The 26,081-nt window shown below is 44.3% G+C and overlaps 1 protein-coding gene across 1 annotated transcript in view; it reads left to right on the plus strand.

Annotated features, from left to right (window-relative positions):
* Positions 1-15: 15 nt before the first annotated feature.
* Positions 16-26,081, plus strand: part of ARHGEF5 (Rho guanine nucleotide exchange factor 5) — a 36,090-nt gene continuing 10,024 nt past the window's right edge. The window contains exons 1-5 of the mRNA XM_032206465.1: positions 16-47; positions 19,663-23,212; positions 24,992-25,073; positions 25,421-25,485; positions 25,790-26,052. Of these exons, the coding sequence (XP_032062356.1) occupies positions 19,675-23,212; positions 24,992-25,073; positions 25,421-25,485; positions 25,790-26,052 (3,948 nt within the window). The 5' untranslated portion in view covers positions 16-47; positions 19,663-19,674. The remainder of the gene's footprint in view (positions 48-19,662; positions 23,213-24,991; positions 25,074-25,420; positions 25,486-25,789; positions 26,053-26,081) is intronic.

Raw genomic sequence — 26,081 nt, forward strand, 5'->3', positions numbered from 1 at the left:
GGGCGCGGTGCTGCTGGCCCCGGCCCGGCCATGTGAGGCCGGCGCAGGTAAGGGCGCTGCGGGCGGCCCCCGGGAAGCCGCGGGGCTCGGCCCGGCCCGGCTCGGCTCGGCTCGTCCCGGGGCCTGGCGGCGGCTCCCGGGCGGGCCCGGGTGGGTCCGGAGGGGCGGCTGCCCCCGGAGCCAGCGCGGCGGGGAGGGGAAGGAGGGAAGAGGGCGGCCCACCATTTTAGGAGCCGACGGGGCGGAGGGGGAAGGAAGGAGCTCGTCCTCCTCCCGCGGGGCTCGGCCCGCAGGTGCGGGAGGCAGGGAGGGAGAGAAGGAGGGTGGGTGAGGGGCCGCCGCCGCCGTCGGGGGGAGCCCCGGGGAGCCGCAGCGCCCCTCGGTCCCGCTCCTGCCCCTCGCAGGTAGGGCCCGCAGCGTGGGCCCGGCCCGGGCTCGGCTCCCCGCAGCGCCGCGCTGCTGGCTGGGCTCCGGCCCCGGCCAAGGGCAGAGGCCTCGGCGGCTCAGGGCTACGTTTGAACTCTGGACGCCTCGTTCTTTTCCTCCCCGCTTGGCTCGCTGGCGTCTCGTGACTTTTATGGCCTGTCACCGAGGAGGGGAAGGCGAGATACCTGTCTGCTGCACGCTCCCCTTCTCGGCCCCGTGGCCCCCGGCTGCCGCAGCAGCTCTGACGGCAACTTCGGTGCCCCAAACAACCTGTCGGGGGGCTTTCCAGCTCCCGGGGCTGTGGCTTGACCCACCACCTGTTCTATCCATGTGCTTGATGCTTTCATCTATCTACAGAAGTTGGATGAGACCCTGGATCAAGCCTAGCAGGGTGTGCAGGGGCAGGGGAGGAGATCTGAGCCCCACTCATCTGTGGGAAGAAAGGCTTGCCAAGGCGTTGCTGGATACAGGTGCTGTTGCCTTGTCCTTGAACCGCTTGCCCATTCCTCGCTGACCAAGCCACATCTGTAACATGCTGCCAAGAATTTTGTGACGTGATGCTCTTGTGTTTTGGAGTTTCTCACAACCTACATGGCTTGTTAGAGATGGCTTGGATAAGGGCAGAGTCCTTTTAAAGAGTTGCATGGAAGGGAGGTGTCTTGGTTTGGAGGAATAATGTATGGATGACCCAGATTTCAGAAGTGCAACTGAATTGGGTGAGGAGGAGGCATCTGTAAACCAGGTTTGAAGTTGTTCCAAATCTGAATTAGTCTTAATTCTCAATTATTGTTAATGCTTGGAACAGTTCAACTGGCCATGTAGAACCTCATTTTGCCAGTTCACAGCTTAGGGTAGTATTTGTAGTGCTATCTGCACAGCAGCTCAGAGGTCTTGATAAATTTGTCAGTGAAGTTATATGCTGTAATTGCTAATGGCAGTAATGGACTAGGCCTGAGCTTGGTGCTCCTGCTGAAGCCCTCCCGTTCCCGCTGTCTGAAACAGTGGGACTTGGGTGCTTCCTCTGGAGATCTCTCCTACATCCTGAAAGACTTTGCTGGTAGGAGCCATTCCCTGGGTCTTGTTTTACTTCATCCTGCTAAATTTAGATGGATATTCTTGGTTTTGTTCCTTGAGTCCTCTCCTTTCTTACAGATTGTTTTTTTCAAATGCCTTCTAGAGGTAAAGAGCCACAGTTTGCTATGGCCTTTGTTTTAATAGACTGAAGTCTGGTTTAAAATGGGCTGATTTATTCAGTTTGTATTCATGTAAATTATGTTCGGTCTCCACGGCTATTCCAGGCAAAATTTCAGGAATTGTTGGTAAGGGAATTCAAATTCATAATTGGATACCCCATGAATATTTGATTCTAAGAGTATTATCCTTTCTGTCATCTGGTATCTCGCCAACTTGATGTTTGCTTACTGGGTACTGTTCAGCTACATTATAGATAGTTTATTTTAATAGTTGTACCTGATAAATTTTTAATTCTTTTCAACTCTGCAGCTCCTCACTGAACTCCTGTTGTATCATTTAATGAAGTACTTAGAAGTGACTTCAGTGCAAGTATAGCTGTGCTCCACTGTTCCAGCACTTGGGCCATACAGAGAGAAATTGTCTCCCTCTTCTGCAAGGTGATTGGACGGTGGATGTTCATACTATCAGCATTAGGGGGCAGATACTGTACTCTGACCCCTGTCAGGTATTTACATTCGCAGCTGGTTATCACTGCATCAGATTCAAACTTGTATTAGAAAAGTACCCAGTCTTGATTTCAAGATATCAAGTGATATCTTGTCTACACTGGTTCTCCAGGTAAATTATTCCAATGGCTGATTACCCTCACTAATTTCTTATCTGAATCTGTCCAGCCTGGTTTCTAACCACAAAGTCTTGCTACAAATCTTTGTGCCAGGTTAAAGAGCCTGCTGCTGCCAGGATGACACATTCCAGCAAAAGCTGGCCTATTGTATTGCAAGTTTACAGCTGTTATCCGTGATAACCTCTTACTTCTGGCAATAGACAATCGTGGAACTGTAGTCATGGAATGCCTGGTGTGATTTAGAGTGACAGCTAAGTGCTTATGGCTGTGGAGACTGTGCTGAGATGGGGATTTCAGAGAAGTGGGATTGAATAACTTTAATTGTTTGGATTGTGGCTTCATTTGGTGTTTAGTCCAGTTTAACTACAGGCTACTTCTGAAAGACTGATCCAGTTCCTCTCATCCAGTCCTGCCTATGAGCTCCTGGTGCTTCCTTTGTATCAGATCTAGTGATTGAGCAGGAATGAATCAGTTCAATCATTTCTCCAACTGAAAATTAACCTCCTTCCCCAAACAAAAAAAAATGTCTTAGTGGCCAGGTAGTGCTAGGTCTGATGCAGAAGGACAGCTTGCAGCTGGACATGAGAGACATGGAGATAACAGCCCATCCCTGTGCTGGATTAGATGCAAGAGGGAATCATACATTTAGTCCTTATATTTCTGTGCTGAGGTAAACAGGCTGTGGTTGCACAAATCCTCTCAGCTGGCACTGCCATTGAAAGAAGCTGTTGTGCCTACCCTTTGTCATCCATGTCAGTTTCCCAGCCTGGCCTGTTGTGAGGCCACATGTGTGGATATATGTCAGAAGAGAAAGGGCAGCGTGGGGGTGGGAATAAGGAGGGCAGGTGATGGGACCATGTCAGCTTATGACAGGCTTAAAGTAGTTTCATCTATGACAGATGAAACTAAGACTTGAGGTACAGTAATTGTCACAAACACACCTTACCTTAAACCTTCATAGAAGCTAATTTTTAAAAAATATTCCTTTTAAAGCAGGTGTGTGGGAACGGCTGCCCAGATTTACTCATTACACCAGGTTAACTCAGTTACTTGACTTGGAAGAACTCTGGGTGTCGTCAAGCCTGTGTTTAGGTCAGCTCATTTCAGGTCTATAGTCAAGAAGCATGTGTGGGAAAGAGCATGTAACATGCAAAGAAGGTCTGTGCCTTGGCTGTGATGTATTGATACCTGTGAAAGCTTAAAGAGTGCAAAAAAGTTGGTTGCTAATGCATTGTTTATTCTAGATGTGAAGTTTTCAGTGGTTTCCAATGCCTAAGCGGGTAAGGTACCTGTTTTGGGAAAGCTTCATTATCTTGATCTCTTCTATTGAAGATTTCTTAATGATTCCAGATTTCTTGATCTTCTGGTGGAAATAAGAGATGGGGAATGGGTTTTGTCCCAGGAAACTGTTTTAAACACTGTTCCATCAAATGCAGTGCTGCATATTGCAGGGGATGTAGAGCAGAGCCTGTAGCGAAGACTGGGTTTGAGCTCACAGTTCAGGGGTTGGATTACAGCTAGATGATGATAAAGAAGAAGTCCCTATGGCTTTAGTGAGAGTTCAGTGCTAAGTCAATGGGAAAAATATTGGTTTTGATAGTGGGAAAAATGTAGAAAGGGGAAAGGTGCTTACCCTGACATGTGTATGTAAATAGACAGGCATATGTAGATATATACAAAATAGAGGGTGTTTTGATGTGAGAAGAGGTTGAGGTGGAGTGGCTATAGAAACTGTAATTGGATAGTATACAAAAAGTGAACTGGAGTGGGAGGAAACACGTGAACCTGCTGCTCAGAAAATACTGCATTAAAGCAGAGTTGGCCATAAGTTAACTTCCCGAGACTGTATCCTCTTTGCAGTAAGTCATGTAGAAGTATGTGATGACTAGAGCCACGAAAATATTCAGATGTTGCACTAACTTTTTGTAGTCTCAAATCAAACATTTAGGTGCTTGTAAATTCCCAGTGTGTGGGAACTGGCCTTATTGGTGCACTGACATATCAGTGGAAAAATTGGTACACAAGATTGAAGAGCATACTCTTCACAAACGGTGCTTCCTCCCCACCCCCCCCCCCCCCCAAAAAAAATAAAAAAGTCTCAAAATACTGAGTATATGGGAGGCAGAAAGGAAATGACCACTGGACCTGTTTACAGAAGACTGTTAAAGGATATGTGAAATTCTCCTCAGTCCAAAGCAGGAAGTGTCTCTGCCTGAGGGAGCAGAAGATCGTGGTCATGTCAGGATGTCAGGTAGGATTGTTTTAGGTCGCAGAAGCCCTGAGATTATCAGCTGACGTGTGGCGCAAGGCCTGAGGTGGGCTGGGAGCAGACCTGTAACCTCTTGGACACGGCCGTTCGCAGCTGCCACAAGGTGGTGTAATGGGTATGCTTGCATATGCACGTAATGATAGATCCACAAACCAGCCTTAAGCTAACACATACAGACTAATGGGAGCAGGGGTGCCTTGCCCTCAGCATTGCTGAGAAGCTACAAAAAATCAGTGTATGTAAGTTTTATAGTATATACCTTTTATATTCACAAAAAAATGACAGGTCTGATGATCAAAAGTGCCCGCAAATGTTCTTTGAATAGCATATTTTTTAACTAGACCCTTACATCTTTGTTACATTTTCCTGCCCTGCCAGGAGGTGCTAGTGGAAACTTTGTAAGGGTACACTAGTAAGAGTACACTTCTTCTGGTATGTTTCATTTCACAGGAGAAGGAAGGATGTTCCAGTCATGCTGGTGTCTAGCAAAGCTCTGATGCCACAGCTATGTCTTTAGTGGGACTGGGCTGTAAGCAAAATCCTTCTGGCATGGGTTAAGCCTAGGCTGCTGTTTGTACACACAAATTGTACTGTAGATATTCCATAGTGCAGGTGTCTGAGGGTAACTCTAACCCTGTGAAATGTAATCTAGCTGCAACATTTGAACCAGCTTCCTTTCTAAAGCGCTCAGAGATCACTATCTGTTTACAGGTGAGGACTGTCAGATTGCATAGCAGCAAAGTTGAGAAGGTGTGGCGTGTGTCTGTTTCGCCTCTGGATTTACAGAAGAACAGATGTTCCAGCCCTGCAGGAGAGGGAAGGTGTCTCACTGCACAATATTCAGAACAACAAGGGTTAGGTCCTGATTGTTGGTATTGTACATGGCTCAAGTAAATCTTCCTGTTGTCTGCTGCCTCTCTGCATCTATTTTTCTGTAACTTGCTTTGCACATGGAAGTATTTCAGGCTTAAGCCTAAGTACACTCTAGCTGATGGATCTGATGGGTCTTTTTAGCGATACATTTCTCTCTCCCTTTCTGCATCTCCCCAAGGAAAGGTGTTTTCTCTTGAAAAAGTATGTAAGAAGAGGCTCAGGATGGGCAGTGGACTGGGGAGAGGGGGGTAGCACTGAGAAGGCTGCAGTACAGTGCACAGCCCTTTTAGGATCCTATGTTGTGAAAAACACGTGGGGGACAGAGAGAGGATGTTGTGGGAAGACAGGTGAAAAGTGGGAGTACTATTTTGATAGTAAATTGTGGGTTTCTTTATTTCCGTAAAAGCACAAGTGATCTAGAGAGACTGGTACATGGCCTCCCCAAGCCACCCAGTGCCTTTTTAACACTGTCTATCTGGCCCTGTGTTGAATGGCAGGGAATACATTACTGCACTGTCACTCTCTTCCTCAACTGTGGGTACTTCTGCTGTCTTGCTACGGGGCTCGTATCCATCTGTCTGTCCTGTGCCATCAGGGAAGGCGGCCTTCCTCTGGCATTCCTTGTGTCATCCACCTTATTGTTCTGCACAGTGAGTAAAACAAGCTGTTTCCTTCTTGAGAGGTGCAGGGAAAAGAGCATGAGCAACTTGAACATACATGTAAGTTGGAGCAATGACTGTGTCTTTTGCTGGAAGAGCAAGGCTAGGCATGCCAATTATGTCACCATAGTGTGTGCTGTGACAAGTCACAAGGGAGAGTCCGGCCATAAAAAGCTGCCTAAAATTGTGGCTGCGTGTGTGGAAAAACGGCAGCTGAGTTGCCCAGTGGGCATTATCTGACATATTAGAGGCCTTTCCCTTAGTTCTATATGCAGCATCATGTTTTCCTGTTTGGGTGCTAAGTGTATAATAATAGTGATATCAAAGGCATGAGAATACACATTGGAGTGTAAAAGTGGGAAAATGGAACAAATCTAGCTCTTTAATAGTCATAGCAAAATAGCTTTAAGGAAAAAAGCTTAACAAGAAAGTGGTAGATTTAATGGATCGCATGTGCACTGAAAACTGTCATTAATAGAAATCTCAAGTTCAGCAAGGCAATTCTGCCCTGAAAAATATGTTTTACTAGTATGTTTCATTTTATAAGTTGATTTAAAAGGCAGCATTACTCAAAGTTTGATTATGACAATGGAAAAGAGTGAACAAAGTGCATTTTTTGGGTGGGGAAGTGGTACTAACGGATGTAGGAGCCAAATACAGAAGTGTTGAGGCAAGCATGTGCAAAAGTATCAGCTGTGTTCTGTTTGCTTGTTTTTACTTTGTTATCCCATGTAATACTGAAAATAAAGCTGAATTTCTCCAGTTTGTAAACAGTGTTATGACACAGAAGAACTCTCCAATATATATTATTATTTCAGTAATATGCTGTCTTGGAATAGTTGTCAGAGTACCTGGTAGAATTGCAATTTTGTGCTGAAGGTAAGCAGTAATCCTGAGTCAAGAGTTTAAGAACAGGTTCCTAAAATTAAGCACCTGGATCCATTCAGAAACAGTTAGATAAGCATAGCCTGATTGAACAATTTCAATGTTGCCAACTTTTTTTTTCTTCTTTTTATCGCAAGTAATTCTGTCTGTGGGCTTCTTAAAACCACAGCTTCAGAATTAACAGACTGTGAGAGTAACAGTGGAAGGGGAAGCGTTGGATTTTGGTGGTGTTTTGTTTTATTTTTTCATCCAAGAAATCCTCTAGCTGTCTTGATTGTAGGGGAAGGCTTGAAATGGGACGTAAGAGTAACCTGAAAGTTCCTAAAGCAGAAGGCTAAAAAAAACAACCACCCAAACTTCCTTTGTCTTGAACAAGAGATTTTAAAAATAAATAAATTAGTGTGTGGATAGGTGAGGCCTGACCTATGCACCTAATTTCAAGCACTTGTTGTAAAGATTTGGTTTTCAAGAACAGTTTGGTGGAGATACTTGCTTTGGGCTTATATAGGAAGAAATGTCTGATGCCATGTGTCCTAAGTTCATAAAATTGTCGGAATTATAGAAAAGGACTCATGTGAATGTGGACATGCTGAGAAATAGGCAACTGTGGATACCTGACATATGTAAGGTTGTGGAGCAGGTTCTTTCATTGACTGGGCTGTGAGATGGGTATAGCACAGGTGTGATACAAAGCTAACAGTGATCCAGAAGAATGAGCTGAAACAACTAATTTGGTACACCATGTGTGAAAATTGTATCTGTTGTGTGTACTAAGCATTTCTGCAGCACAAAAGGAAAATATTTTAGGAACATGTCTTGTATCTTGAAGAACTCGGAGGCAAAAGACACAGTGAAGGAACAGTATGGACAGTTAGTGCACTTTTATTCGTGAAGGGATTGTTTGAGTAAGACTTTTCTTATAGTTGCAGTCAGATCCATAGTTTCTAACAGGGCTTTGCATGTTGGGTGCTCTGAGCAGATGTTCACTGACTAACCCTCAGAGTATGTCTTGAGGTAGGAGGGGTTACTGTTACCTTGGCTACAGAGATGACCCTCAGACAAGCAGAAACTGCTAGCCAAAGAGCCAGAATTCGGATTCATGCAGGAGGAGGTCCAGGAGTAAAGGTGCTTCCTTGCCTTGAAAAAATTGCTTATCATTTAAGCCATTTGTAGATCCTTTCTTTAATGAATGGCAGCAGTGGGGAACTGCAGGAGGGAGAGGTCTTGCTATCCTAATGTACACATTTTTGTTTCAGCCTGTATTATGTTACTGGTGTTCACAGTCATTCTTTGTGGACCCATTAGCTTGAAATTTCTGCGTGACCACAATCATTCACGAGCTGTGACTGTTAGCAGAGGCCCAACTTGAAACAGCAGTCTTATAGGTGCATCTTTATCACCTTCTGTTAGGGTAAATGCTAGCAGAGTAGGAGTATACAAACGTTTGGAGTGCAGGGTGTTCCCTTATTTCAGACAAAAATAGTAATGCTGATAATTCCTGCTGTAGGTACAGCTGTGATCACACCTTCTCTACCATGATTGTTTCTTGAGCGCAGACCTACAATGACCTGTCATACCTCTTGTGTATAAGAGTGACAGGATTGATTTGCCACATCATGACGTGTCACTGTTCTTCAGCCCCGTGGCAGGGAGTCATAGCCAGATACAATTGTTAGCTCTGCTGAATCTGACACCAAGCAAAGACAAAGCCATTACCTGTGAAACACGCGTAGGACTGGGGTTGTTAAACCCCCCTGTCCTGCTTTGCAGCCCCTCCTAGGCAAGGACTGCTGCCTTGGCCTCTTGCTAAGCCCACTGCAAGGGCAAACCTCCCTTGTCTTGTCTTCGGTTGTTTTCATTGTGCCCTGCTGGGAGGGGACCTTGCAAAAATTGCTTGCCTTGTGCCCCTGCCTGGCCAGTCTGCTGTGACGTATGGGAGAGGGCAGGTGTTGGGTTCAGTAACAGTTATCAAAGATTCGTGCTTAAAGCCAGGTTCACCAAGTCTGGCAGAGGAAAGATGGAAGACCCTTTTTCAGTATGGGAGTGCCTTTGGGAAGAGAGCTCTGACTCCTCCCTCCCTCATCAGCACAGTTCATGGACTCCCCCACCCTCTTTTCTTGTACCCTCCCAATCCTTCCCCCATCAAGCACCCCTGTAGTTCTTAGCTTTCCCAAACTCGAATACTCATACCTAACTGCACACTTTGCTATTGCCTTTAGTGACTCCTACGTGCAGCAAAGCAGTTTGCCATGTGCCAAGTTTGATAAACTTGTGTAGGTGAGTCTGGTGGGCATTGTCAGGAGTCATGACTGAAAGCTGCCTGTGAAGCTGAACTCTGCTGTATCTAATTGAACTTGGGAGAGATGGGATGTTTATGTGTTTATTTATGCCCTGCTGATCAAAGCGTGTTGCAGGTAATGGGAAAGGCAGTGAGCTGAATCTTTGATTTCATTTAACTGCTGCCTGTAACTTCCCAGGGGAAGTTCCTCATTCATACTAAAGTATGCAGTACCCCAATTAGAATATAGTATGCACGCTTGCGTAGGTTGGTGTATGCAAGCATATCAAGGAGTTTGCATTCCTTAGTTTGACATTATTGTGTGATCGTGTCATAAAAGAGCTAGAGGAAATCATATCAAGACTATTACACCATTAGTCATGATGACTGTTAGGAAGTGAATTGTCTTATGTTCTAATTTCTCGCTGGCATACTGAAGTCATGAGCTTGGGGTGAATTTAAGGCACAGTACTCATTTTACTCCTCTGTATCTCCTTTTGATTGGGTGTGGCCTGGGAGGAGAAAGAGGCAGTTCTATGTGCCACGAGGCTAAGGAAAGAGACTGGAGGCCAGTCAAGAGTCGAAAAGTTTGCCAAAAGGCCACCTGAGGATTTTAGTTGTTCCGATAATACCTGAAGAGCCATGGAGTTGTAAAAGCGTACTATTATAGGAGATCTTGAAAGGTGATGATGTAAAACAGACCCTGCCCCCTCATTATTATGCAGAAAAATGTAAATGAGGGAAGAATCTGCAATTGTTCTTATTTGTTGAAACTCTTAATTATTAAAGGAGGAAAAATACTGTAATTAGTACATGATAGAGAAGCTAGTGATATTTCTAAGCTTGTATAAATTCTGTGCTGTAAAATAATATAGAGTTGGAGTTGTGCTGCATGTGAAAGCGTGTGGGGGTATTTTTTGTTAATTGACAAACAAGGGGAAATATTGCTGAAACAGATCATCAGCATTGTCGATCTGGTCACGGTATTCCTCATTTTTAAAGTTGTACCTGTGAGGCTCTACAGTTTTTGTTTTTTATACCATGCTGCATTAATTAAAATACTAGAAGCTAATGCTAAATTTTAACCAAAGCATTGTGAGCTGTAATTACTACTATAAATTTTGAACTAAGGTAATGGTAATTGGTGAAAATAGTTATAAAAAGCATTTCATAACACTGATGTATATCACTTATACCATTTAAAACGCTGCTTAATATAACTTTTTCCTGTTCATTTTGAAAGAAAACTCCACAAAAATTGCCTTCCCTCTCTCTTTCCAAATGGAAGGTTTCCATGCTAGACTTTGCAGAGGTTTGAGGAAGTTTGCAGGACTTTTCCTAGCATCTTTTTTTGTTGTTGTTGCTGTTCCTTGTTTTTCACAGTGCTCGCAGGGGGCTCCTTTGAGTTGATCTACCTTCCACACAATATTCATTTAGATGTAGTCCTTTATTGAGGAGAGAAAGAGCTATGTTTGGGTCCAGGGGGTACAATATGCAGCAACAAGAAGATAAAGAAATGTTGAAGTCTAAAATAACTTCTCCTTTGAAAATGGTTGTAAATCTGATTAGATCTGTCTGGCTTCATATGTTGCATGCTTCAAACATGAAACTAGCAAAAAAAAAAAACATTGCTAGCAGAGGGAGAACAGTGGAAATGTAAAACTTCCATGCTCCCATACTTTTAATTTTTGTCCACTCCCTATTGTACACCTGTTCCTTAGTTTTGAGCACTTAGCAGTCATGTTCAGCAAGACGGCTATGATGGAGCATTTGGGACTTGCTTGTAGATCCTGGTTTCACTATAACTTGAGTTTTGGGGTCCAGGTTTCTGCTTTCCAACTCTCCAGGCCCTCACCTAGCCACTTGTTCCTATCCATGCCTCACAGTTGCTGCTGAGGCTTGTATATCTGCATGTACAGCTACTTCAGGGGGTCGATCTGACTGGGAACTAGGTATTTTTACCTTTTCCCTCCTCTTACTTCTTAATCTGTTCTGTATTTCAGGGTGTCACGTCAAGTCCTAATCTAAATTTATTAGGACCTGATTCCAGCTGGTGTTGACTAGTCTGTACAGTTAGCAACAGCAGAAGGAATTAAAGGAGCTCTACAGCACCTTAGGACTGGACTGTAAATACAAGAATGCTACAGAAAATCTGCAAATACCTAAATTTGGTCTGATGAATTTAATTATTCATCTCTGTTAACCCAGGTATACCACAGCATATTTTACTGCCAGTCTGGTATACATAGTTTACTGGATCAGATTGAAGTACTTTGCAAATGAGTTCACTGTCTTTGGTGTGAACTGCTGAAAAACAGTAATCAGTTTAGAGGGGAAGGGGGGACTTGTTCTTGCTCTGATTAGTCAGGAATTAAGGTTTAACATGTTGGTTTAAAAGACTGAGATAAACCCATACAGCAAGATCTAATTTTTTAAGCCATATGTGTGTTTTTTTTTTCAGGTCTTTCCACACCCATAAAGGCCAGACATATATTTTTCTTAATTGTAAGCCAAAATTCTCACATAACCACATGATTCTAGGAAGTGGGACCATATGAAAAACAGAAAATATTGTGATACACACAATAAACCTTTGCCAGTTGGACATGCAGGCATTACGCTGTGAGTAAGAAGTTTTCCATGTGTTTGCATTAGTACCTTCCTATTCAGCACCCACACAATTCCTGTGGCTTTGGGTGTGTGAAGCTATTTTTCCACTGGGAGAGCGAAGGGGTCCTCACTGGTGCTTTCCCACATTTACATTGCTTATAGCTTTTTATTTATATCTAATAGTTTTTGCTCTCAATAGCAAACACGTCTCACTGTGCTTCTTCGATCTAAGTTCACCAATTTAATTTCCAGGAAACAATAGTTCATTCCCTGAAAAGCAAGCTTAGGGGAGGGGTTTATGAAAACCTGTTTTCCCCACACACATCTCTATATCCCCTTTGGATGGACTTCTTTTCTCTTTAGCTGCAGCTTTCAGTACAAAGCCATGCCATTATTGCAATATTACAAAATATTTTTGATTATGATTCAAGCCTCATAAGATTTTTTTTCCACATTTTTTTCACCAATCTCATTACTGGACTCGTAAGATAACTAAAAATGCTGTGGTGAACTAAGGCTGGAAACATCTGGAAGCATGCATTCTGAAGGCACAAAATGAGGGCAAATGAGTTCAAGATTATTATTTTTTTTAATTCTTTTAGTTGCTATCTCGTGATATGTTGGTACCACAATATTTTATTCATATTGTCAGTTGATGGTACTACCAGTGTTGAAGCCAGATACCTGCACAGGTTTTTACTGTAGGTGTGCCAGCCGTGGGTGATGAATTTGTGCTGGTAGTTGTCAGTGTGGTCTGAGGTACCAGTGCAGTTTTGTTGCTATTACTAGGAACTGTTTCCGTTGCATGGGATATGCTTCACTTATATTGAGACAAAAATATTTAACCAGTACCTTCATGGCAGGGTGTGTTTTGCTGTATAGATTACAGTCCTCCTGTACTGCTAAAATGTTTCAACTTTGTATTTTCCATTCTGTAGGGATCTGACAGCTATTGCTACTAGAAAGAAGAAATCGTACTGTTTTCTAGATGGAACTTGATCCAGCTGTTAAAGAGGGTATATCAAGTGTTCGCCAAGAACATCAGATGGGATAACTTAGGAGGACCTTTCTGCAGGGGAGGACAGTTTGTTCAGTTCAGTCTGCTGAATATTGTTCATCCTTATCTGTCCGTATAGCTTAACTGTGCTCAGGACTCATACAGGTAACATGACAACAGCTGTGCTCAGCAATGGTTCCACTGAGCAGTCTGGGCAAGGCCAAGCTTTCAAGTGTGTTTCCAGATCCTTTGATATTTTAATGGCATTTGCATCTGTCAAAATGGTTTGGTGCAAACATTAGCATTCTTTAATCTGAGACTCAAAAACAGCAGCGTGGGATTCTGGCTCATGTTTCTGTAGCACAGTAAAAGACTGAAATTTCTGCAGCTAGCTGGAGAATCTCTACCATCTACATCCTGAATTACTTAGTTTAAAGAGAAACTGGGAACTACTCTAGCTTGTAGCAAACCTTATGTCCAGGAGTGGATGTAGCGTGCCTCTAGCAGACAAGACTGTATATCATAGCATACATCTCAGATGTCTGTGCTTCCTTTTGGCTCCAGATGTTTATGTCAGTTGTCTGTCTATCCCCGAAGTTTGTAGAGTCCTGCATAGAGCAGCCAGCAGTGACTCTGTACATTCCTTTCACTGGGGGAATTCTTCCTCTATCAGTCCAGTAGTATCAACTGTCATTCTAAGCTACAGCAGTGAGCATTGCATGCTGTTCCTGTACTAGAAGACTGCAAAACATCAAAGCTTATCCATTGCTTTTATGAATATAAAACTTAAGCTCTGCTTAAAATGAACCAATTTTCCTGATATACAGGTGGCCCCATTTATCTTAAGACTGAACCATTTTTGTTGCCTCCCTGAGAAATACAGTGTTTAATCCAAGCTGTGGGCTTCATTCACTGTTTGGCAAATGTTCAGCAGCTATTTCTGAGGTGAAATTTTGTACTACTAATTTTATTTCTTTGGTATTTTTTTTGATTTAACACTAAGTATTATAATTAATTTAAGTGGCAAGAAATGTATGATGAGTATCCTTCTTCTGTCAGTTAGTGAATCATTTGATAATTAATATGCTCAGTGTATCTTGAGTGTGATTACTAGTAGTGGAAAATTGTGGGATGCTACTGGGAGTGTTAAAAGTCAGCAACCTCTTTGCATCTGTGTGCCAGGGAAGTCTTATTCACTTCACTGAAGTTCAGCAGCAGCTCAGATGTATTTTCCAGGAGATCAGATACCATTGACAGGTTCATTTTTTAACCCTCTGCCCAAAACATAGAGGTGGCAGCTATTTTCCAGGGTACTAATAGCATGTAGGCTTTTTTAGCACAGCAGTAAACTGTACATTATTTTGCTTCATGCTTATTGTATTACCTCTCTTATTCTTTATGTTCCTTCCTCTGGCAAGCTCCAAGCCAGCTCTTCATACCCTTAAAACCATCTCTAAGTAATGTTATTTTCCTCCTTCATTCTTATCTCTAGTGCACCCTGTGTAATCTTCTCCTGAGCTCAGGAGTTTTGACCCCACTACTTCACCTCTCTTAACAGGCTGTTCAGTGATAGAACTGAGAGTGGTGGCCTGGCATGCTTCCCCCACCCCAAGGCACACGTGCAGTAGGGCCTCTCATACACGATGGGGGAATTGAGCGGAGAAAACTCATCAGTGCATGACATGGAGTGGCTATATGGGTGCCTTCCTGGGCACAATAAAAGTAGAGCCTTGTGGTGGGGCAGGCTTTGTGCTAGCCCAGCCCTGGGTGCTGTAGTGAGTCCTCTCCTGAGCGCCTGACCAAATGGAAGGATGGTGTGGCCTCCAGGTAGAGGTGGCAGCTCTGGTGGCAGTTTTCCAACGCAGGTAGCTCTGGATTTTATGTGGAAGAAGGCAGACTCTGAGCAGTCATCTCTGCTCATCACTCTGTCATCCTGACTCCTTTGGAAATGTATCTGAACTGTGTGACAGCCCAAGCACCCGGCCACCACCCTTCAGGGTCTCCAGCCACCCTAAAGGAGACACAGCAGGGCTCGGGGCCTCCGATGGGCCTAGCACACAACCCAACTGGCAGCGCGTGTTGGTGCAGCTCCAGTCGAGAGGCCTGTAATTGCAGGGCAGGGCTTTCTCAGCCGGGAGGGTGTTTACAACAGCATGGGTGTGTACGCCTTGTGCTCCCACTGCTCTGCCCTAGCGCAGCCGCTGGGGCCCATGGTGGGGGGAGCCAGCAGGGGAGCGCACCCAGCTCCTCCACCAGGGGAAGGCAAGGAGGGTATGGAAGGCTGGGCTCGTCCCTGGTTTGGCAGGAGGAGGGTCTCTGGGCTTGTCTAACTCTGGGTTTTCTTGGGATTAGCGCTCTACTTAATTCTGTGGAGGTATTGCACCTTGTTTCCTGGCTAACTGAAGGGCTTGTCTGTGCTTGATAGCACTTGTCATTTCTCCTTTTTTTGTTTGGTGGAGGAGGCGGGGAAGGAGGATGAGGTACTTTCTATTTAAAACCAGAAGAGTTTGTCATCCCTGTCCAGGTGAATTGACCCACGCTAAAAGGAAGTGTGATACTAACAGGGTTTTCTTTAGTCTGGGAAATCTGTTGGATTTGCTTTGTTCACTAGTGCTTTCACTGCTCTCCCATTTTGTTTAGTTGGACACCTTCTTCACCCTTCCCCTCTCAAATTGTGTGCTCCCTGCTGCAGTACAACCAAGTACTAGCCCTTTGTTTTCACACTGGTGTGCAGTTTCTTGCACCCTCTCCACATTCCAGTTTGCACCCAGCATCACCTGTATTGCTTTGCACTGTTTGCATAAATTAATTGAAAGTTTATGTTAGCCAGCCCAGCTCCTGGGAGTCGCCTGGGCCATCTCTGGTAGAGAACCAAGCTGGCTTGTAGTTGGAGCATAAGTTGTCAGTGCTCCATAGGCATTTCTGAAGTAACTACTGGTATGTAGCTTTGCTCTGTGTGACTGCTACAGGTATGGTCAGCATTGTACTGGGGTACGGGTTGTACAGGCTTGTATTATTTTCTCTCCATCTCTATGAAATCCTTATTGCAGAGACATGTCTTTCACTACAGCGCACCAGCCTTCAAGCAGAAGCTTAACTGTTTCCCTCACCAGATGCACAGGGCCCCCTCCACTGTGTAACTAGAAAGTTTGCCTGTCCCTTCTAAGTCACTTCCCAAAGTGTCTCTCTTCTTTTCCTTGAGGTGTGCAAAACACCTGGCAGTAATATGATGAAACAGATCTCACTTGGCAGCTTCCAGTGTTGATACGCTCTGCATCTCCCTCTACCCAGCTGTCTCCCAGTATCATCATGGAACTGTGCCAGGTACAACTTTAAACTCATCCTTTCACCTGTCCAGATCCCTTGCCAACAGAGCCAGAGAAGTGGAAGCTGGGTCTTTGAGCATGATACAAGGAAATGTAGTGTTTATAACTGTAATAGATGACTGAGCAACAGTTGTTCTTCCTCTTAAAAAAAAAGTGTGGGCTTGAGTTTGAGGATCTTGCTATTCAGACCTTTCTAGACCATCCCATAAAGGTTTATTAGTAGTAAACTTTCCTTAGCCATCAGCCTGTGTCTAGGACCACCAATCTCCCTAAACAGTCTGTCTGCTCCTGGGAAGCCCATTTTTTATAACAGTCTGTATTAGGTATGGTAAGCAGTGACACTTGAGTTACATAGTATGGTAAGTGACACTTGAGTTACATAGCAGGAAGGGCTAAGAACAGTGTAGCATGAATAATCTGCCATGACCATCTAGCCTTTTTTTTTTAAGGAGGGGACGTACGCATATCTCTTGGGGGTGACTTAGGTAAAATTGATCCTGCCTGGGACAAGGTGACCTCTTACAAGTTTATGACCTTGCTGCTTTCCTGAGCTGTACATTTATTTGCTGGAATGTCTTCCTTACAGTATTCATGTGCAATAGTATTAAAAAATGATTTATCAGCACTGAGAGCAGTAAGATATGGCAGAAGTCCTCTGGGAACTTTCTGAAATGACATATCCCTTTGAAACATACTGTTTGTTGAAATTGTAAATATTTACACCTACTCTCAGTTTTAAAAAATCCAAAATGCTGAATAATCCTGTTTTGGCCTGGTTTTGGGGGGAGAGGGGAGAAATAACTAGCGAACTCAATTATTTGTCCATTTTTCTAAGCTTTAAGATGATGAACATCCCCATGCAACTGCCTCAGGAGAGGTTCAGGCTGAACATTAGGAAAAGGTTCTTCACCAAGAGGGTGATTGGGTACTGGAACAGGCTCCCCAAGCAATTGGTCATAGCACAAAGCTTGATGGAGTTCAAGAAGCATTTGTACAACACTCTCGGACATATGGTCTGATTTTTGGGTGGCTCTTTGTGGAACCAGGAGTTGGACTTGAGTCAGCAATGTGCCCTTGTGGTCAAGAAGGTCAACGGTATCCTGGGGTGCATTTGGAAAAATGTTGCCAGCAGGTCAAGGGAGGTGATCCTGCCCCTCTGCAGAGTCCTGGTGAGGCCTCACTGGAGTATTGTGTCCAGTTCTGGGCTCCCCAGTAAAAGAGGGACGTGGGGCTGCTGCAGTGAGCCCAGAGGAGGGCTACAAAGATGATTAGAGGACTGGAGCACTTGTTGTAGGAGGACAGGCTGAGAGAATTGGGCCTGCTTTGCCTGGAAAAGAGAATACTGAAGGGAGACCTCATCAATATGTATAAGTGTCTTAGGGGAGGTTGTCAAGAGGATGGAGCTGGTCTCTGTTCAGTTGTGGCCACAGACAGGATGAGAGGCAACGGGCACAAACTGAAGCACAGGAGGTTCCAGCTGAATATGGAAGGGCACTTCCTTACTGTGAGGGTGACAGCACTGGGACAGGCTGCACAGAGAGGTTGTGGAGTCTCCTTCTCTGGAGATATTCAAAACCCACCTGGATGACATCCTGCGCAACGTGATGATCCTGCTCAGTGGCGGGGTTAGACTAGATGATCTTCAGAGGTCGCTTCTAACCTCGGCCATTCTGTGATCCTTGTGGGTCCCTTCCAACTCGGGATATTCTATGATTAAGGTATATATAATGTTTCAGTTCTAATGTCAGAGTGTGGATTCATTGATTTCAGAGCAAGTTCTGTTTCACCTGACATAGGGGAAAATTTCCGCTAAACTACCTTTCAGGTCAGGCATGCCTTGACCATAGGACTGGATGGGACAAATAATCAAGACATAGTCATGCCCATGTGGCTTTTACTTTCTGTGTGGGATTAGCACAATGAAATTATGTTGATCTCAAAGGTTGCTGCTTCAATGTAGTGATGTTCCTTTCTCTGTTTATGAGTCTCCCTTGTTTAAATTATTGTCCCCCCCCTCCCTGCCCACCAGCAGTTGAAATTCTGGAAAATAAATAAATAAAACTAATCTTAAAATTGTAGGGAAAGTAAGAATATCAGGGAAAGAAAAAGTGTATAGATTTGGTTGTCTATTTTGAGTAAGAAAAAATAAATAAATAAATATTTCATGAACTCTGCAAACTCTCCAGAGCCAGGCTTTAGAGCTACTCAGCTGCTAGGCACAGCTAGTGGGCTTTTACCTGGAGAAATGTGAGATGGTTTCTTTGACCAAAAGATGCAGGATTATACATTCATGTCTGGAAAGCATGACAGGATGAAGGAGGAGAACATTGAAGCTCTGTTCAGGAAAAAATTAGCTGTGGCTGCATATTGCAGCAGATCCTTGAAGGCTAAATTGCAAACTTCAGTGTGACTGTGATGGTACACGGTGTATATGAAGCAGCAATTTATTAGCAATTTCTGAGAAGCAGGGGCTAGGGAACAGGGAAGAAAGGCTGGAACATGAGGGCGCATGTCCCAGAAGCAGAAGAAAGGAAGGAGGGGAGCCGCTAAGGTTTGTTTCTTTCTTCAGCCTTCTAAGGTAGGGATTGTGGATCATGGTATAGGCAGAATCCAGAAAAAGTAAGGTAGTGAATCAGATTCTACAATACTTTTAACAGACATTTCCCAAATGTACATTCCCCAGTGCTTTGTCATGTCTGAACTTCAAATGCAATAATGAATGGGAAATTCCACTATATCCTTTGGGAAACTGTCCAAGAATCCTGAGATATTTTTCCCTAAAAGGGTAGTCTAAATGATTATCTTGTTTCTCTTTGTAATCTGTAGCTACGTCCATGTAAACCAGGGGTACTACTCTCTGCCCATGTAGTTTATACAGCCTTCAAATATCTTTTGTCTTATGTCATGTACTAGCTATGCATTAATCAAATTCTTACATTCTTCCTACTGGTTAATCAATTCCTGTGATCAGTTGCAATAAGGCCCTCTGTTGCACATGCATATGTAGAGATATGAAAATCCATTATACAGATGTTGAAATCAAAGAGATCTTTAAGTCTCAGCTAGCCTCTACAAGAGGCAGTGGATATTCATCCACCATGCCCAATAAAAATTAGTGGAGATCTTGATCGTTTTCTCATCCTGTGAATACTTTCTGATATCCCCTTTTGGGTTTCAGATGACTAGCCATAGCCAATACATTTCATAAATTGCGCTGCACCTGTGTACAGAGATCAGCATCTCTACTCTTGACCAAAGTCACTTTCTGGATCTTCATTTAAAACTAAAAAGGCACAATTTAGTGCAATTTTGGAGTTACTATCCTACCGCAAGCTTACATTAGGTGTTTCTTACCCTCCATCTTAGTGTTTTTCTCAACCCTTATCACCTCATTAAGTATATATTTTGCTTTCTTTTCCCCTCAGCTGCATTAGTAGCATTTTTTTAAGTCTCTTAAGCCAATTAGATCTACTAAATCATTCTGCAGTAGTAACAGAAAAAATATTTTTTTCTTCAACAGAATGTGTCACTGATGGAATCTGAAGAAACCAATGAGGGAGGTACCACTCCTCTGGAATCCAGCAGCACCACTGGGGAAGCCTGGAATTCTGCAGCAGCTGAAAGAGAGCATCATGCCCCTCATGCATCAGATAAAATGAGCACCAGCCTGCCTGATTCCAGAAAAGGAGCAGAGCTCAGCGCTCCTGACGACTGCCTTTGTACTCAAAGGGAAGGAGAAGACATGCCAGGTAGACCCTCTAACCTTGTACAAAAAGTGCCAGCAGGACTGGAACAAGAGCAAGGTGATACAGAGCCTCAAAAGAGGCTCTCAGAATGGGAGGGAGAAATGATTTTAGAGGAGGGTGGACAGGATTGTTCTCTGCAACATAAGGAAGTAGAGCTGGCTGATCTGGAAAGCAATCAGGACTTCTCTCTCAGCACAGTCCAGGATGGGCTAGCCACTAGCAATGCTGTCCTGCAGGCTGTGGACCTTGGCACTGAATGTTCTCAGTCCCAGACAGAACTGGCTTTTCATGGCACAGAACCACAGGTGCAGCATCAAAAATCTCCTTTGGCCAATGTCATTTCCTCTCAGAGAGAGGCACCTAAGTGCTTCTTGGTGTGTAAAACCATTTCAGAGGGGCACTATAAGGCTGAGCCATCTCTGGATAAGATGGAGTCTTTGCAGGAGATTGATGCTAATGTAGAGCAGAATCAAAGCAGCAATAAAGTAGCGCTTGCAAATGATGAGCAGCCTACCTCAGAGGAACCAGTAGAGGACATGGCTAAACCATACACTTCTGAAGATGCTAAGGAAAGCAGAAGGGTGCTGCAAAGTTGGGAGGAGAATGTAGAGTCTTCCTATCAATTGTCTTCCAACTTAACAGATGACAGCCAAATCAGCTCACAGCAAGCAGAAGGGAATATCTCAGCTGGTGAAACACGGAATAGCAGCCTGGTCAAAAAACAGGGAACAGTAATGATTCCCAAAGAAAATTCATCCACTTCTGAATGCCTTCATGTTGAAGATGATCACAGGAAAACAGAGATCAGGCCTGCTTCTCCAGTAGTAAGTGCCTTCCAAGTAAAGGATGCTGCAAAAAAAAATGAGCAAGTGAATACTTTACAGCATAAGGAACCAGAACAGGAAGAAGCAGTGTCTGAACTTCAGCAGGAACAGGAGAAGAAAGAGTGTGAAGAACAGAATCAGCAGAAAGAAGGAAAATCTTTGGAACCCAGAGATCAGAGAAACAAGGAACACAATGAACAGGAACAAGAACTGCAGAGGGAAGAGCTAAGACTGAAGTGGCTCTCATCAGCTTTCAGTTCAGAGATGACTTGTGTTCCCAGGCATAACGTAGACTTCTGTGGTTTGGAGGATGTTGTTTTGGCTGAGAAAATGGGACCAGCATTTCTTCCTGGGGAATCTATCTATATGGGTGAACATCTCGGTGAGAGTGTGCTGCTGAAAGCTCGTGTCACATCATCAAGTTCTGGATGTCAGCCACTTGCTGTCAGCCCTTTGTCATTAGACAACCTGAACCCAGTGAGTGAAACTTCAGTGGTGCTTCCACATGCATGTCATGTCTCTGACCGGGCAGAAGAACTGGAAGACTCTGGCCGCTTTTCCACCAGCGGTCAGGATAGCGGAGTTGACTGGGATGACAGGGTAAGGCAGGGAAGGGAGGATAAACACAGTGGTGGACCTGAAAAGGCCGCCCAGACATTTGATGAAAGAGAAGCCATGCACCCTGGAGATGTGGCAGCACCTTCTACCACAGAGAGCCCAGAGGCTTGTGTTGCAGCATGCCCCTACTCTGATACTAAGAACGTGGAGCCAGCTAATCTCACGGATCCTCACCCCTCTGCAGAAAATTTAGGAAAAGCTGAGCTTCATGACTTTATTCAAGATTTACCCTCAAAGCTCACCTCTGTGGCTTCAGTATCTGGCCCACAGCAAGAGGATGCTGGTGGAAAAGTCGCTGTGAGTCCCAAGGACTGTGCTGGTGCCAACCTGAACAAATCGCTGGATTCCATAGAGAAGTCAGCTAACCAAGCTGCTTCTGTGTGCGTGCAGGACCCAGCATCAGGAGAAACTGCTATTGTAATCCCTGGCCCAGGGGAAGCTAGTGCTCTCCATGAACTGCTTACTTCTGAGGAAGACTTTCATGAAGGCCTTAGTGGCCCATCTTTCTCTGTAATATACACGAGCCCTCTTCCTTCAGAGGAGAGCCCTCTTGAGGACAGAGGGACTGTGGCTTTCATTGCAGGGCCTCTGGAACCACCTGAAACACCAGGCAGGACTTCCACTCCCCTGAACCACCCAGAGACAATTCAGCAGTACCACCCCCCCTCAGAAAAAAGTTCTTTTACACAAGGAGAAGAAACTGGAGCAACTATGGTTCATGAAACGCAACAAACGCCCTTACTTGATCAGTCTGACTGGACTTTAAACCAACAAGAGCATGGATCCAGAATCTCCAGCATCCTGAGCACCCTAACTTGGCCCCCTGAAGAAGATACGGTCTTTACCACGAACCAGCAAGAACAACCTCTGTCCCCTGTGCCCAACTCAAGCCTACCTCTGGTGTCTGAGCCTGATGCCAAACATGTCCCCAGCCCTAGTCAAGCTCAGACCCCTGCACTTAATGCAAATCACCTTGCCCAACCTCCAGCCCTTGATAGTTACCAGCCACTCATTCCTGTGCCCCACTCCAGGCCACATCTAAACTGTGGTATGGATGATAATGAGTTACAAGCCATTCCCCTTACTTTAAACCATCCTCTACGAACTGCCTCCACTGTACCTGATGCTAATATTGTGCCCTCTTCTGGTAGAGATGTAGCAGAGAAAGTTGTTCTTGTTCCACCAACTAGAGAATGGTATCTCTGTGAATTGGGTAGCCAGGATACAGAAACTTCTGATGATTCAGGGGTTGGTTTGTTGGCCAAAAACTTTTCTGCTGTTGGAAATGAGGCATTGGCCGGCTGCTCCGACACCAGCCCTGAAACAACAGTTCAGCATGTGGGTATACAGTGTGGAAGATCCTTGCCTGACCACCCTTGGCCCTCACTGGAAGACCTGAGAACATCCACAGACTGCAAGAGCAAGGACTCTGTACAGGCCCTTCCAATGCTAGCGTTCACCAATCCAATTCACTTCCTCCAGCTGAGCCCTCCATCACCACCAACCACCAGAACAACCTGCCAAGAAGACGAGGTCTTGGGAGAGCTGCAATGGGAGCAGCAGGCTGACCTCTTTGGCGTGGATACAAAGAACATTCAAGCTCCAACAGCAATTACAGAGAAAACAGAAGGGGAGAGAAGGATCAAGCAAAGGCTGGGAGGACAAGCAGAAGAACACCATTTGGTGGCGCAGTCAAAGGAAGAAGTGCCTAGACATTTACCCTTGGAAAAATCATCGAGCTGGCCAGACAAAAAAACTGTCAGGATAGTTGCACAAGAACCAGCAGCCAATCAAGAAAGCCCAATTAAACGTCGAGTAAAAAGCAAGGACTGGCACCGGCAGGGCCTGAAGAGGACGTCAGTACCACCAGATATCTTGCAGGGTGAGTCCTTTCCTCTGTTTTCCACCTGTACTCCCTTCCTTTTGGTATTGCAGATACCAAAAACCTGTAGTTAAGACTCCATAACACATTACCTATTTGAGTGTTGAGATTGTGGCGTTGCTTTTGTGCATTTCTCATGGTACTCATCATTGCATGCCTGTATCTTCCTTATCCTGCTCCAGGCTGCCCCCTCACAGTTCATCCCTGGCTCCACTCTGCTACCATGTGACAAGTGCATCCTGCTTCATGCAGGGGCTCAGCCCCCATTACTTTCACTAACAGAGACCTTATCTTTCTTCTTTGATTCCTCACTCCTTGACATCACATCCAGTTTCTCTTCCTGTCCCTTCTCCATGTTTACTGTTCTGCTGCCCTTACTCGGTAACATGAGCTATTTTGGGCTGCTTGCTGGAGTTGGTTTCTTTATGTGGCTCTTTGGTTCTGCTCATCATCTCTGCTGCCATCATATGGCCATTACATTTTGCTGCACTTCAGTAACGGCACTTTTCCAACTAATAAGGAAAATGTATGCACGCACCCTCAGTAGCCCATGTGTTATGGCATTTTTTAGCTCCTTGTTTCTTTGGTACTTCCCTTTATTTTGCAACTGACACCTTTAGGTACCAATCTGACCTTCTAAATATGATGATCTTCCTGCGAACATAGGCTTTGAGATTACAGATGAAAATGAAACGCAAATTTGTCAGATCTAAAATCCCAATTTGCACAAAGCCAAATCACAGATGTCATGAATGTAAAACTTACATCTTCTGTAATGCAGCTCGTTCAGACAGTACTTACTGTCAGGATGCATATCTGTTCTTTATTATATCCTACACGAATAACACTCAACATACTTGCTTCTTCTCAGTAATTACTTAGTTTATTTTCCATGTTCCACAACTTGCCGAAGTTTTGGCACAGAGGAAAAGGAGGGAATGGTTGAGAGGTGCAAAGAGTTTGGCAGCACACTTGAATCAAAATTTATTCATGTGTTTGACCTGTAAATTTCATGTTCAACTTTTTAAAACATTCAACACAACAATTATTTATGCTGACGCATACTTGCAGCTCAGTCTCTGATGTCTCTTTCTCCTTTTGCTTCCAATGAACTTTATACGTAAAGTCTCCGCTCCTTATTTAATTAAGCCCCTCACAAACAAAACAAAAACAACATAATTCCCTATATCACATAAACAGAAGCTGACTCAATCAGCAGTTTTTAATTGATTACATTCATTCTTATGTTGAATCCACCAGGCCTCATCCCTTCTAAGACTCTGGACATGTGATTTTATTAGATGTTCAGTATTTCTGCCTTAGATGTCACTGAGAGTATTTGGAGCTCAACATCTGTAAAAGGAAGTCTAAGATTTCCAGACACAACTAGTGACTTTGGGTCCATTGATCCTCAGATGCTTGGCCCAAGCTTCTGAAAGGGGAAAGGCAGTTTACGAAGTAGGGCCCACAGGAGGTATCTTCACTTGGGCAACTGGAGATGGAAGCTCTTCGAGTTACTGTCAATTCTGAAAGTGTCAGCCTTTTTGTTGATATGAAAAGCAAATGTGACTAAGTAACAGATGTAAAGTTTAAGTAATGCCAAAGATTACTGAAACCAGAAAGTGTCTGACCCATAAATAAATGTCAGTAGGTCATCTGTACTCTAGCCCAAGACGACCACTTAGGCAGGGGTATAGTAAGTGGTATCTGTGTCTTTTGGGATTGTAGCTTGACTCTAAATTAGGACTTGTGTTTACTTTCTAATTGTATTATATGCAGAAGTCTCTCCCATTCCTTCAGAGGAAGAAGCACAGAAAGTGCACAAGGAACCACCAGTCAGTTCAGAAACAGTAATATTGCGGTAAGTCTCTCAAAGGCCCCTTTGCTTTGGTCTCGTGTGTGTGTTGTACAGATACCTGATACTCTCCATTGTTCCTGAGGGACTAAAGATGAAGCTAATTAATAGAAAACTATGATTAGATGTGGCTGTGTTTCATTCTATGCCCACTGGGAGAGAAACTGCAATAGAAGTATTTCTGTCCCTTTAGGACAGCGTTTCCATCAAGCCAAACTTTGTAAAGTAAAGCATATGGAGCTTGAGCTTGTTGGAAAGGGGGGTCCTTGCTGTAGCAGGTCTGTTACTAAGATTTGGATAAGCCACTCTACTCTTCATTTGCTCTTTGTTTCCAAATCCTTGCTCCCTGACAGGGAGAAGAAACCTGCAGACACAATGGAGAACTTCAAACGTCGGCACTCCAAACTCATCAACTCCTGTAAGTACCTTCTGCCTTAAGTGCTGTGGCAGATCCCTGTCCTCCATCTCCCACCCTTGCAGTGAACATAATGGAGTGTGGCTTTTGCTACGCAGCAGCATTAAATCATTAGAGAGGGGTGTTTAGTGGAGGCAGTGAAGCCAGAGTCAAAGTCACCACACAGAGAGCTGGTGAGCTTTGCTCATAGCAGGTACATATGGTCTAATGTATTTGGTTATCCTAAACTGAGACAGTAATAGACTTTTCTCCAGACTGAAGAAAGCTGGTATAGAAAATATAAAAAAATATATGCCTTTCTTCACAGCAAGGTTGCTGTATCAGGAGTACAGTGATGTGGTTCTGAACAAGGCCATTCAAAGCCAGAAGAGAGTGGATTCATTCTCAGAGGATATGGAGTCAAGTTTCCCAAGCTCCCCAAGGTTACGGAGGAAAGGGATACCTCAACAGGACTCATATTTGCAACGTCTATCAGTCTCATCTACTGCATCCCTGTGGCAGGACATCCCCATGATACGGGGCAGCAGAATGCTGCTCAATATGTCCCGTGATGAGCAGAAGCTGCAAGAGGTAATAGATAGATGTCATAAGGAATATGC

Source organism: Aythya fuligula, chromosome 1 (assembly GCF_009819795.1).
Source record: "Aythya fuligula isolate bAytFul2 chromosome 1, bAytFul2.pri, whole genome shotgun sequence".
Classification (NCBI taxonomy): Eukaryota; Metazoa; Chordata; class Aves; order Anseriformes; family Anatidae; genus Aythya; species Aythya fuligula.